Raw genomic sequence first — 14,765 nt, 5'->3', positions numbered from 1 at the left:
AACCCCTAAAAATATGTTTAAGGTAGCTAGACTTTAACTTTTTTCTTATTTTAAAGGCAAATGTAAAGTCCTGCATCTAGATGCAATTTGACTGGTCAAGCTATTCAACGTTAAGCAAAACAGAATGTATTCACACTTAGTTAAAAATGCAACAAAAGAAAGAATAACTTAATTCTACTGGAAAATTTAACAGAATAATAGATACAATAACTATTACTATTTAACTGTTCCAATATAGTAGCATCCCACAAACACACCTCTTGGCAAAGAAGACAAATTCAGAAAACAGATTTTGCCTCACATGCAATCCAGCAGCCTAAGAAGAGAACTCCCAACTTTTGGCTGTAATCAAAAGGGAGAAATAGCTTCTACTTCATCAAGACTCCAGCAGCTTCTACTAAATCTAAAAGCTAAAAAAAACTAGAAATCCTGGCCTGTGAGAGCTGGTCACACCATTTAGGCTGCTTCTGCTGTTCCAATTCTTTAAAAAAAAACTCAAGCTGTTTACATTACCACACACTCTTCCCGGCACCCCTCATTCAGTCTCTCTCTCAAAAAAAACCCAACAAAATGCACTTCCTAAAGCCACAGCATTTTTTTTTAAACAGGGGAGGTGTGACAATCTACAAAAATTGGCTTAATTTTTTAAAACTCTTCGTCTTACGTTATTATTACACTACAATACATACATATTACGTAGTAGTGAATGTCTGCATCCTTAAGAGTCAGTCTATTTCAGCCTGTTTATTCTTGCCACCAAACACCTCTGTCTTTCTTCAAAGTCACAACAATGCCTCAGCAACTACTTTCTTGTATCCTGCCACATACGTAATTTTCAAACTGAATGGCTGTAATAAAAAGCTCCATCTAAACAGTCTGGAATTTTTGGCCTCACATTTCTCCAAAAACCTTTAAGGGGTTATGATCAGTATATGCAATTGCCTCAGACACATTACAGGCCATATAAATGTTGAATTGTTGTAACGCCAATACCAATCATGGATTATTTCTGTTTAATTTTCTGGAAAAATAGCTATGAGGTCTTTCTTTCTTTTCATTGTCTTCTTGGAAGAGTGTAGCACTGACACTCACATCACTTACATTGATAGCCACCTTGAATGGTTTTGCACAATTAGGTGTAGCTAACACTAAGAAAGTGGTAAAACAGCTTTCAGTTTGACAGACAAATGTCTTTTGACAGTCTTCCATTCGCTGAAATTTTCTGCACTTCTTCAATAATCAGTCAGCATAGCAACCACACTGTTAAAGTTCAGAGCAAACCTTTTCCAATAAAATCCACTCAATCCCAGAAGTCATTGTACTGCCCTGTTCATCATAGGTATGGGAAACTCTGCAATAATCTTTGTTTTCACACCCAGTGGGACCATCTGTCCATGTACAAAAATATGGCCCAGGACTATGACTTGGGTTTTTGCAAACTCACTCTTAGCCAGGTTTATCACCAAGGCTACGTTCTACCTTCACCTCCACCCTTCTAAGTCGACTCTCCTCTCTGCCTACTTTTGAAGTTCAAACTCTCTCTTAAAAGAGGCCAGGATAAAGTACACCACTAAAGCCATAGCCTTGTCGCAAAGGCTTCAAGGAGGATTAGCCTGATCCTATTGAATGATGAAGTAGGCCCAAAGGGCCAAATAGTTCTAGTTGCTATCAAAGCAGTATCAACAGAACAAATCAACAGGGTCCAAAGTGAAAGGCTTTGGGTTAGTGTGGACAAACATTTTGGTGAGTGTGGACGAACATTTTGATCAGCATGGACCGGTTTGGGCCAAAGGACCTGTCTCCTTGCTGTAGGACTCTATGACTCTGAATTACTCCTGCTTCAGTACATAAAAGCAGCTAAACATTTAAGACACATTTTTGTTATAAATTAGGAATTTATAGGTAAGATGGCAACTCAGGTAGAACTTTTCCAGCAAGCTAACAGGATTGTGAAGTTACAGGGAAACTTGTAACTGGGATAGGGCAGGAAAGGCAGGGTTTACACATAAACATAAACTAAGTTTCTTAGAGCACAGACCTTTTTAATGTGTAACAACCGTGTCTTAGTCAGCAATTATTAAAGATCCAAAAAAAGGTTCAGAATTCTGTAGAATGTAAAGTAGAAGTAATTTAATTCCATCTGGCCCTCTAATACACAAGTATGTTATCTTTATTAATTGTAATGTCAATGAGAAATTTTACAAATACTCCGCACCCTCATAATAACATCAATTAAATCTAGGATTCAGGTGGCACAAAATATAGACTCATACCATTGTCATTTTGATCAAACTTATGGTAATTAGACAGATTTTAAAAAGGAATAGGAGGCAATTCAAAATGGCGGCAGCCCAGCAAGTCTGAGTCTGTAGTGCTCTGCCTAAGACTTGGGCAAAGTGGGGCACCCACCTTAACCTCACCCTTTAAACCATTTAAGATAGCTTTTGCCCAATGTACTCAGTCATTTTACATCAAACTTGTATAGTTTGGTGCTGTTTTTAAAATGACAAAGGGCAAAAGCTCCTACAGCTCGCAACAGGCAGGGACCCCTCCCCCTCCCACAGCAGCAGAGACGTCCGTGGCCACTTCGGGGGACTTACCTGCGGAGGTGAGCCCTGCTCTCCGGGATCACCAAACCCCAAGAGAAGATCGATGAGACCTGGTCCGGGTGTGCTGCAGAAGCATGACCGAGAGATCAAAAATCTCGAGCTGCGCGTTGGAGGGGCTCTCGACCAGCGAATCTGGACCCCAGAGGAGCGCATCGATGACCTCGACAACCGGGGTCGTCAGAAAAATATTCGGTTGCTGGGCCTTCCCAAACGGGAAGAGGAAGGCCAGCTTGTGGACTTATTGGAGCAATGGCTCCCACAATTATTGAAGTGGGGGTCAGAACCAGGCCGGGTGCGGGTGGAATGGGCTCATCGGGTTGCTGTACGCAGCCCCAGGTCGGACCAGCGCCCCTGCCCAGTTCTAATCCGACTCCAATGCTACAAAGAAAAACATGCTCCTGGAAGCCTCCAGAGTCCTGGGGAAGGACCCATGCCACGATGCAAAAAGGTTCCAGGATAATGTTATTTTAGGACTTCTCTCCAGCAGTAGTCTGCAAGAGGAGGGCATTCGATGAGGTGAAGAAGCAGTTGAGAGACCTAATTATTCAATACTCCATTCGTTACTCAGCAACGCTGCGCCTCAGCCATGGAGGATCCGTTTATAATTTTGGTTCACCAGAGAAAGCAAAAGAATTCTTGGACTCTCTTAAATAGACTGCAGGACTCGAACCGTATGGATAACGACTTTATTTTGCCCCGTGTTTACCCTTTTTTCCTTCTTCATCTCTCTTCCACTCATCTTTCCCTGAGGGTTGGGGGGAAAAGATGAGTGGAAGAGAGATGAAGAAAAAAAGGGTAAACACGGGAGGCAAAATAAAGTCGTTATCCATACGGTTTGTTTCTTTGATCTCTTCTTTTTATACTGCGTGCGGCTTGCTCAATTTGTCGGGGGGGTTTGTTCTGCTTTGCCTTTTTTTCTAGAGCGGGGTTTTCCTCTTTCTTCATGTTACTTTGTTGCCTAATACTTGCTGGGATTGTAATTTTGTAACTTTATATATTTTTATTTTGTATTGTGTTTGCTAAACACACCCAGGTGTTGGTGTAGAGGGGGTGGGAGGTCATTCACTTTTAAATCATTTTATAAAACATTTGAATTTGTCTACTCTTTTCTATAATGCCTGGGCCGAGGGCAGGGCCCTAGATAGAAGAGGTTATGGTGGGGTTACCGATAGGTACTTATGCCCCCTGGGAGCAAGGGGGAAAGTCTCCTTTCAAATATGTTTTGCGTGGTTTTTTTAAAACTTAGGAATAGTTTTTAATTGTGTTAATTTAAATGTTCTACAGAATTTTTGTATTTGTGAATTTTCTATGGTCTTTATTCAAGGTCTTTTGGGTGAGGTTCTTCCTCCTGGGGGGTCTCGGGCTTGCCTGGACGATCATAGCTAGCCATTCGTTTAGGTGGTGCACCTGGAATGTCAAGGGGAGCAATTCACCAATCAAAAGGAAAAAGATATTATCAAGTCTTAAAAAAGAAAAGGAGACACATCTACTTGATAAAGAACACAAAGCTACAATAGGGTGGATTTGATCAGGCTTTCTTTTCATCTTTCAGTTCAAAAAGATGGGGAGTAGCCATTCTTATTCAGAAGAATCTTCCTTTCCAAATGTTAAGCCAGATAAAAGATTAGTCTGGACGGTATATATTGATCAAAGCCCTAAGACATAGAGAAGAATATGGAATTTTGAATCTTTATTGCCCCCCAGCACACCCTTTGTCTAAGCTTTGTCTAAATTGATGGCATTTGCGGTCTGCCATACAATTATAGGAGGAGATTTTAACTGTATTATGGGCCCAGAGATGGATAGAATACCTAGGAGCACTACAGGTATATCTCTGAGATCTAGACAACTGGCAGATCAAAATAAGAAGCTCGGGCTAGAAGATGTATAGAGGTGCCTTCATTTCCGGGGTAGAGACTTTACTTTCTACTCTAACCCACACAACTGCCATACCAGTATTGATTTTTTTTTGCCCCCTCGACCCTTTTGAATTCCATACTGTCCTGTAAAATAGGTAATATAGCTATTTCTGATCATGCCGCAGTATGTATGGAAGTCAAGACTAGGGATGATGGGATAGGCCCCCAACATTGGCATATGGATCCTTTTTATTGAAGGATAGCAAATTTATAAAGTATGTTTCACAGGAATTCAAAACCTTCTGGGAAATTAATTCAGGTACATCCAGTAACCCGGCGATGATGTGGGAGACCACTAAGGCATACATGCAAGGTTTGATCATCTCATATTCTGTGACCTGGAAAAGACAAAAGGAAGAACAACAGCGCCTGCTCGAAGCTCCCTTAAAGACAGCTGAGACAGCGTATGCTGACAGGCCTTCCATTACTCGGATCACAGCCCTTAGGTAAAAACAATGACTGCAGATGCTGGAAACCAGATTTTGGATGAGTGGTGCTGGAAGAACACAGCAGTTCAGGCAGCATCAGAGCAGCAGCAAAATCAACGTTTCGGGCAAAAGCCCTTCATCAGGAATAAGGGCTGCCTTGAATACCACACTTACCCAAAAAGCAGAGTGGGAAATATTATTCTGTTATTTGAGTACAGTGACAAGCCTGACAGCAGTGTAGCATACCTTACCAGAAAGAAAAAGGGTCCTCAAGCCATTACGTCCATTAGAGAAAGTGCTGGTACCTTGACTTGTGATCGCAAAAAGATAAATACAGCCTTTAGAGAAGTCTATTTTGAACTGTATAAATCGCAGGACTGAGAGGATAGAACTGGGAAGATGGAATCCTTCTTTAAAAATTTGGCCCTTCCAGGCTTAACCTCGGAGCAGGTGTCGATCTTGAATGCCCCTCTGACAACTTAGGAAGTACTCGACGTGGTTAGGCAGCTTCAGAGTGACAAAGCACCTGGACCAGACGGATTCCAGGTTGAGTTCTATAAAGAATTTATAGGGGAACTGGCAGGGCCACTCATAAATATGTACAATTACTCACACAGTCAGACCTGCCTCCCGCCTTCGCTGAGAGAAGCAAATATTTAGATTTAGATTACTTTAGATTACTTAGAGTGTGGAAACAGGCCCTTCGGCCCAACAAGTCCACACTGACCCGCCGAAGCGCAACCCACCCATACCCTTACATTTACCCCTTACCTAACACTACGGGCAATTCAGCATGGCCAATTCACCTGACCTGCACATCTTTGGACTGTGGGAGGAAACCGGAGCACCCGGAGGAAACCCACGCAGACACGGGGAGAACGTGCAAACTCCACACAGTCAGTCGCCTGAGTCGGGAAATGAAGCCGGGTCTCAGGCGCTGTGAGGCAGCAGTGCTAACCACTGTGCCACCGTGCCGCCCACTTTGGGAAAGGCCCCAGAAGATTGCTCATCATATAGACCCATATCCTTGCATTAAGACTGGAGACGGTCTTATCATACATCATAAAAAAGGACCAGATGGGGTTTATAAAGGGCCGCAGGTCATATTAGAAGGGTCTTAAATATGATACAAGCCTGTCAACAGGAAACAATACCGGGTTTAGTTGTCTCCTTGGGCGCAGAGAAGGCATTTGATTGGGTAGAATGATCTTTTTTTTATACACTGGAAAGGATCAGTGTCAGAAAGGTATTTACTAAATGGGTTTCAGTATTAAATAACGATCCCAAAGCAGAGGTGATCACCAATGGTTTAGGTTCGGATAGTTTTAGTATTGGCAGGGGCTCTCGTCAGGGCTGTCCTCCTTCACCATTATTATTCATGCTAGTGATTGAACCACTAGCGGAAGCTATACGAACTGACCCTAACATAATGGCTCCGAGGGTTGGATCAGGCAAACAAAATCATTCTATGCGGATGATGTCCTCCTCTTAAGTGATCCTTTGATATCCATGCCCTGCCAAATTGAAGTGGTCAATCTATTTGGTATGTTCACAGGTTATAAAATTAATTTTATGAAATCAGAGGTCATGTCTTTGGGAGGTCTTACCAGCGTATCCAATTTCAGTGGTCACTTGAAGGTTTTCTATATTTAGGTATTTTTATCACTCCAGTATTTGGTCAGCTATATAAAGCCAATTTTGTGCACCGAATAGAGAAAATAAGGCAGGACCTTCAACGCTGGGGAGATCTCCCAATATCCTGGTTAGGCAGAGTAGCCTTAGTTAAGATGAATATTCTATCTTGTCTTCTATATCCTATGAGAACGCTCCCCCTGATGCTGCCGAGACATGTGTTGTGTAAGCTCTACGGCTGGCTCAGCTCCTTTATTTGGAATCATAGACGGCCCCTTACCAAATTAGAAAAGCTGCAGCTTCCACAAGTAAGGGGAGGATTGGACTTTCCAGATTTCCAGGAGGTATCAATTGAGTTCTTTATTATCCTATGTAGCTGATTGTTTGTGGGTCACAAGAGACCCAATCTGGTTAGATATTGTGACCTCCCAAGCAAAATATTCCCTCATCAATCTTTTATTTATGGATAAGATGAGAGCTATTATGGACTATTGTAAACACCCTACTGTAAAATACAATTAAAGCCTGGAGGATAATGTGACAAGATGAGGGTAACCTGCAAAAAACCTCCCCTTATACTCCTATAGTGAGAGCATCAGGATTTCAGCCAGGGCTGACAGATGCTACATTTAAAACTTGGAAGTCCAGAGGTATCTCCTGCTTGGGATACCTGTTCGATGAGGAGATTATGATGTCCTTTCAGCAGATGCATCAGAAGTTTGGACTGCCTAACAGGGACCTCTTCCAGTATTTCCAAAAATGAGGCTTATACAAAAGCAGACCACACTGATAGTTAATCCCTACAAATCGGATAGGGAAAGGAGTGCGCTATGGTCGATGGGGCCGCCCTCAGTCATTTTGATGATATAATATGAGAAATTAAATAAGAGACTGCATTGTACAGAGGAAATTGTACCCTTATGAACAACATGAATGTTAAATTCTCGAAAAAGCAAAGTCTTGGCTGGGGAACACCTTCATAGCAACTATCCTGTTAAGTGCTGTAAGAGCCTTAAAAATAAGTGCGCCATTTGGTCCATTGACAAGATAACTGATGCCAACCTCAATTCCACTTCCACAACATCTCCACATGCTTCAATTCCCTTAACCAAACATCAAACAACTTCAGTCTTGACTCATTCGCAGTCTCAATGACCAGGCACGCACCACTCTCTGGGACAGGGAATTTCACAACCATGGTAAGTTAATTTCTTCTAACTTCAGCCTCAATAACCAACTCCTTAGTCAAAGTACTTTCTCCGTTCTAGACACTCCAACCAGGAGAAACACGTTCTTAGTCAAGCTCCTGAAATACATTAAATGTTTCAATGAAATCACTACCTTTTCTTCTAAACTCCAAACAATTTAGGTCCAGCCACTGCAATCTCTCCTCATAGAACGTTCCCTCCTCCCAAGAAACAACCTAGTGAACCTTTGTTATGCTCCCTCTAGGAACAAGTAAATTCTCTCTTCACTGAAGTCATCCAAAACTGCACACGGTATTCCAAATGAGGACTCACCAACACCTTAAGTGAGACTTATTTGCACTTATGTTCCAAGTTCTTTCCCACATAATAAAGGCAACCCTTGAAGTTTTCGTTTGTGGAGCTGTGGTGATGTCCCTATCTCCGAACCAGAAGAAAATGGTTCAAATCCCACCGGTCCCAAAAAGATTCTTTGTAATAGAAGTGAACCAACCAGTTGATTCATGTGCAAAGAAACCCAAGTCAGACTGAATCTGAACATTTCCCAGTCACTGGAAATTCAAAACTATTTAACTTCCTTGTTTTTCCTACCAAAGGGGATAACTTCACAATGCACCACATCATTTTCCGTCTGTAATGTTTTCGTCCACTCACCCAATCCCTCTTTAGCCTCTCTGCATGTTCCTCACCAGTTACTTTCACAAGTAACATTGCATTGGTATGACACATCACTACATTAAACTCATAACACCATAAGATGTAAAAGCAAACTAGGAAAATAACTTGTAATTTAATAAGCTGAATGGAATATGCACATAATAGAACAATCCTGATACGTTTTCATGTATACCACACTGAACAGATTTCAATTTATGAAGCTCAGCTCCCTCATCTTGACTGCTCTGGGAAGTGAATGTCTCATTACCCTTAAAGGCTAGGAAAATATGAAGGGTGACACTTGGAAGATGTTCACGTGTGAGTGAGAGAAAAAAAACATTCTTCTGTAAATTACATTCACTGACTGAAGGGTTCTAGGGACACAGAAAGAAAGAGAAAAGAGAAGCGAGAGAGAAAAAAAAGAAGCGAGAAAAGAGTGGAGAGGAAGAGAAAAAGAGAGAGAGAGAGAGAGAGAGAAAGCTGATGGAAAGATTAGCCTTTTGTGGTCTGATTTGAGTGAACACTGGCTTGTTGTGGATTGAATGTCTGTTTGCTGTTCCCTGTAGCTCAAGATCTGGGAAGGTTACGAATTGAATTTGCATTCTAGGAATTCAAAATGATTTTAAAAGTAAAGCCATTTTGTAGGACAATGATACTGGACATGTTAGCTGAGCAAGGTTACCTCATGACCTTTCCACATAGTTTTGACTCATCCCTCGTTATGATGTACTGTTAAAAGGGAAGGTTATCAAGCCAAAGCAATCGACCATTTGGAACCTGGCTGAATCAAGGTTTCCCACTCTGATGTGCATGCTGCTTAATTAGTCAGACCGGTCAATGAGTTTCTTTTCCTCTGCAAACTTTTGCCATTTTAATATAGAATTTGTTACTAAAATTACAAAAATTCCACATGAAGATAGCTTGTTTGCAACAATAAGGGTTGGTAGGGGGTGGGGGAACTGACAGAGCTCCTAGGGATAACAGCTGGCGCCACTACTCTGCTAAAGCTCAAGCCTGGCTTGTACGTATCCAAGCTATGGTGTAACATTGATGCCATTGGTAAATTTAAACCAAACTGTCTAGAAGAGTTTTATATTCCAGACTACCTCAGAGTACGATCTCTGGGATAAACCAAGACAGGCTACTGGTCGAGTCCATCAGGGATTCCCCTAGCCATCTTGAATAGGTATTTTAATACCACTTCTGACCTTATGATGGAAAGAAAGTCATTGATGAAGCAGCTAACGATTGCTGGGCCAAAGACACTCCTCTGAAGAATTCCTGCAGACAAGTCCTGAGCTGAAGTGACAGACCACCACACCACACACTTTTTCTATGTGTCATGTACAACTCCAACCAGTGGAGAATTTTCCCATCGTTTCCAACTGACTCAAATTTTACTAGGGCTCCTTGATGACAAGCGTGGTCTTGATGTTAAGGGCAGTCACTCTCACTTCACTGGTGTATATACATTCATTTCACGTGAACACTGGATAAGACTTTGATTTAACTGTGATGCCGTTATCATCAACCAGTCAACAATTACTATTGTTATATGGAGTCATGAAAGATAGTTAATAAAAATAGAAAGTGCTGGACAAACTCAGCAGGTTTGTTAGCATCGGTGGTAAGAGAAATGGAGTTAACATGAGTCCAGTGATTTTACTTCAGAGTGAAAATTATCCTGACAGAAGTTAATTCATTTCGAAGAGATGAAATAGAGGGAAACGTCACATCGAGATTTGCAGTTTAGTTATTTTTCTTTCTCTCAAAAATACATCAGTAACTGATCAGCCTTTTCCCTGGCATCTGCCAAAGCCAGTCTGAACTAACAAGCTTGAACAGCTACTCTTTCAGCTGTGAGGAGTTGAAAAGTGGTATACTGACAGAGACAGCTACAATAGACTATACTCACCGACAACAAAATACAAAAACATGCTTTGTTTTTAACTATTTACTTGAAATGTGAACCACATAACTCTATTTCTTCCCCTTCTTCTGTGTTTGAATTCTCTTCCACATTCCTCTTCACCCACTAAACCTGTCACTTCTCAAATCCTCTTTCATTCCTTCCGTATTATTACTTTTCCATCCTAAACCTCTCTCATCCCCTCCTTCAAAAATCTCAGTTGAAACATAACCTGCATAACAACACAGTAATACACTCCGATACACTCATTGCTGGGGTTTTACTTCACCAATGTGTGGAGAAAGTATAAACGAAATTCTCTTTAAAACTTTAAAAAGAAAGTCAGGGAAAGATCTGACTGCTTAGTAAACCTCTCTTCCCCTCCAGTGCTAAATAATTATCACATTAAATAAGGTAGTTACTCTTCCTCTCCCGATGAGAGAAAAAGTAAAGGAAAATAGACAAAAAAGGAGATAATGCTTATATCACTATTTAATTCTAAATTAAACACAAAACTCAAAGTACTGCATCCTGTAGGAAACAAATTAGCAGGCTGCAAAAGTAATTTCCGTGGTTTGTAGTCGTTCTTCAATTCAATAACGAAACAGAATTATTTTCAACATTTATTTAACTGAATTTACAATCCTTACAAATTGAGCAAAACTTAAATGGAAGTTGCTGTCTTCTCACAACTAGCATTATTTGAATGCTTAACTGCTAAGTTCACGCATGAAGACTCTAAATTGTTTCTACAATTTGCAGGACTGAGTACAATAGCCAGACAGCTAGACAAAGAAACCAATGAGCCACAATGCAAGAAAGTTGCATATAACTCACATCATAAAAATGGGCAATAAAGATGATCAGGTTTGTGCATGTGCGCACGCGCACACAAAACATGTCCTCCCTGAAAAGGAGCACTCAACGTCTTACACAATGTCAAATTACTCCAATATATCTCTCTTATTCCAACTGCAATTTAGTATTTGCAGTGAAACTACCAAGTTGATGGGTATATGAAGGATTATAAAGCCATTAAATAAAACAGGACCTGGAGATACATACACACAGCATTGATTGGCTAACACTATTTAACTAAGTTTTCCCAGCCACTGAGAATCAGACACTTATACTTGACTTACCACAGAACTTTCAATGTACAATTAATTCTTTAAACTATCTCCAAAACAAGGTCAGAAGTCAGACAACATCAGGTCATAACCAACAGACTTATTTTAAATCACAAGCTTTCAGAGCATTGCTCCACTATTGTAGTGTGAAACTATACCTGGGAGTTCAAAATATTAAAGATTCACCAAAGAGATTATTTTTTAAGAGGTCAGATTCCATTTCTATTAGCAGACAATAGCTACAGTACACATTGAATCTGGTGTATAAGCAGCAAATCAATTAACTTCCACTGAGTACTCCTAATACTAATGAGTTAAATCAGCAGACTCTTAGTCACAGTGCTAGTTCAACCAGTTTTTATATTAATATAAATTTTATGCCAGAGGCATGTTACAGATTGCAAGAGACATAACTGTGAAACAATTCGAGTATAAACTGCTTCTTCCACTCAGTTTGCCTTCACACTATATTGCTCACTGCAATTTATTCAGGTTTTAATGCTGCAACCGTCTGACCTACAAAGTTTTAACAAAGTTAATATACTTCTCAAATTTCATGTGCAAATGTAGAGGGAAAAGATAGAATACAAATACTTATCATACAATGTCACTAGCTATATTCAGTAGTCCTTTTTAGCAATGTAAAGAGTACAGATTCAAAAGTGCTATCTAGCATATATATGCACAAGGCACTGATAAAATTCATTCCAAATTCAGAGGTAGTCCTCAGAAATATATAGAAGTCTCAATGTTCCATAAGTTTGAACAGAACAAAAATTAAGGGCCAAACCCTAGCAAACTTTAAATCATCTTAGAACTGAGAACCTTACAATGTGGTTAAATCTGTTGATAATTTTCCAGAGAATGACAAAGGTTTCATCAGATGTGAAGTAACATACACTGTCAGAAAACAGGCATGAATGACCATCAATGAAAATGAAAAGCAACACAGATAAGTCACCACAGCTTGCTAATCAGGTCCTGAATCAGAATTCAAATGTCTAGATAAACAATCAATTCACAAAATTAATTTTTAAAAAGTATCCTTTTGCCTGTATAGGTAGACAGAAAGAATTATTTTAAGTTGGTGTAGCAAGCATAAAAATCTTTTATGTATCAAAATTGCCTTCAGCACCAAGGAAATCTATCTCCTAGTTGACCGGAAAACAATAATTCTGGTATAAACTGCTTCTCCCACTCTCATGTCAAGAATGGGAAAAATAGAAAAAAGTTGTAAACACTCAAAGGTTGTTAGTCTAAGCATTAACTGTTTCTCTTCCTGCAAAAGCTACCTGAACCGATGCTGCCAACATTTGTTTTTAATTCAATATTGATATTTAACCAAACACCCAAAAATTTAACTTTATCATCTATCTCTAATAGATGTACCATCTACTAATTCAAACCCCTGTGTATACACATCAATATGAATGCATCATCATGACTAATATAAAATGATAACTGCACAGCGAATTCCAAATATCAAATGTGACAAACAACATTCCCGTGCACAAGACTGCTCACAACTCACAAACCAACAAGAACAGAAAGAATCTCTCTCAGACTTAGACCACAATATACTGTCCAAAATACAAATGATATTATTTGGTATAAACGCAATTGCAGCAATGCCAAATCATGTTTAAGGTCTCTGTCAATGTCAAATTTTGTGCATCTCAGACCACATTCTACTCTTATAAATTCTAGCATCTAACCAATACTTCTTGTAAGCAGTACTACGCTGCAATGCCTACCTCATGTTTATAGCAAAATGCCTGCCTGGTATCAGGCCACCAACTTCACAAGTTAAATTAACCTGAATCATATTTACGATGGGGCTACTAGAATGATTTCAGGTAAAGGCAAGAAAAACGTGAGCCAAGTTTCCTGATCTGCACAATTGTCCAGTGACCCCTGCTGGCTGTTTATGCTTTATATAGTTTTTTTTTGCAAGGATGTCAGGCTCAGTTGTGAAAACTCATCCCTGTCAAATAGCACAACAATCACCAACACGGCTTCCTGCTCTGAAGAATGGACACTTGCAGAGTCATTTGACGGGTTAACAGTGCCTGTGAAACTCCATCTCAGCAAGCTGTCACATTCAGGAGAAGACGACGAAGGAGTCAGCTGAAAATAAAACCTTGTGAGCGTCTACATGGTGCTCTGGGACAATGAATAATTTCTCAGTCAACTTCTACTGTTCGCTGGAATGAAAGGAAGCAAAGCAGGAAAACTCTAGATCCACGTCCCAATATGAGGAAGGCGATACAAACACCGATCAGTGGAAGCATCAGTCTTGGGAATATCTAAGTATACATATGAAGGGGCAGGGATGCAGACTTCCGCTGGGAATAGTGGAAGACAGTGCAGCAAGTGCAGACGCACCAAGCCTCCACACAGCGGGCTGATTGTAAACAAGCAGCAGATGGAGGGAGACCCCATACTCATGAGTGACAGTAAGAAGAGGAAAGGGAATAAGGGAGCGTGCTCTGCATTCACAGCCGATGATCGCTGCTGAGGGAGCGGGGCCCGGAGCTATTGCTAGGCCGGTGCGGGCTGGGGACGCGGCTACCATTCAGACCTATACCCACCTCATCCTCCCGCCCGTCGCCCACCTCCATCCGCTCGGGCTCACCCCCGGCCGCGGCCTAGCTGTCTCTCCATTAGCCTCCCATTGACAGCGAAATTACTCGAAGACCCCGCTCCAGGGGCTTCGGGCTTAGGCGCAGGGAGGATTCAAGGTTTACTACCGCCGACCCCGGGCTCGCCCTCTATTCCCTTCCACTCAGCACCCAGCCAACCCCAACCCAGCAGCTAGATCGTCCTCGGTACCTGAGTGAGGGAAACAAGCGCCGCCATCTTCCCCGCGGAGCAGCAGCCGCGCTCAGACCGCGGGGACAGAGGGAGGGAGCGCGCCCGCGCATGCGCACACAGGCCTGAGTCCGCTCGCACACGCCCACGGCTGGGGGCTGTGCCTGACGCGCTGCCCGCGCACGCGCTGAGGGTCGACTGATACATTGCCTCTTCCTATGTGTGCGCAGAAGTTGCTGTCAAAAGGGACTGAGCTATACTTTAGGAAAAAGCGTGTCCCTAAAATATCGCTCTCAAACCAGCTTTGAAAAATAAACAAACAAACCAGAAGCGAAAAAAAAACCCGCTGTGCTGAGAAATTGATACAAAAACAGAAAAAGCTGGAAACACTCGGTGTTCTAATGAAAGGTCATCTGCCTAAAATGTTAACTCAGTTTCTTTTCTCTCCGTTGCTTGACCAATTGA

The 14,765-nt window shown here is 41.3% G+C and overlaps 1 protein-coding gene across 6 annotated transcripts in view; it reads right to left on the bottom strand.

Annotated features, from left to right (window-relative positions):
• The window catches only part of eps15l1a (epidermal growth factor receptor pathway substrate 15-like 1a), a 366,481-nt gene extending 352,086 nt beyond the window's left edge, over window positions 1–14,395 (bottom strand). For all 6 annotated transcript variants that reach the window (XM_060846401.1, XM_060846406.1, XM_060846402.1 and 3 more), the window contains exon 1: window positions 14,322–14,395. In XM_060846401.1, the coding sequence (XP_060702384.1) occupies window positions 14,322–14,348 (27 nt within the window). In that variant the 5' untranslated portion in view covers window positions 14,349–14,395. The remainder of the gene's footprint in view (window positions 1–14,321) is intronic.
• Between the last annotated feature and the right edge of the window lie 370 nt (window positions 14,396–14,765).

This window comes from Hemiscyllium ocellatum, chromosome 28 (assembly GCF_020745735.1).
Source record: "Hemiscyllium ocellatum isolate sHemOce1 chromosome 28, sHemOce1.pat.X.cur, whole genome shotgun sequence".
In the NCBI taxonomy this organism is placed as follows: Eukaryota; Metazoa; Chordata; class Chondrichthyes; order Orectolobiformes; family Hemiscylliidae; genus Hemiscyllium; species Hemiscyllium ocellatum.
This window is presented reverse-complemented; position numbering and strand designations above follow the sequence as displayed.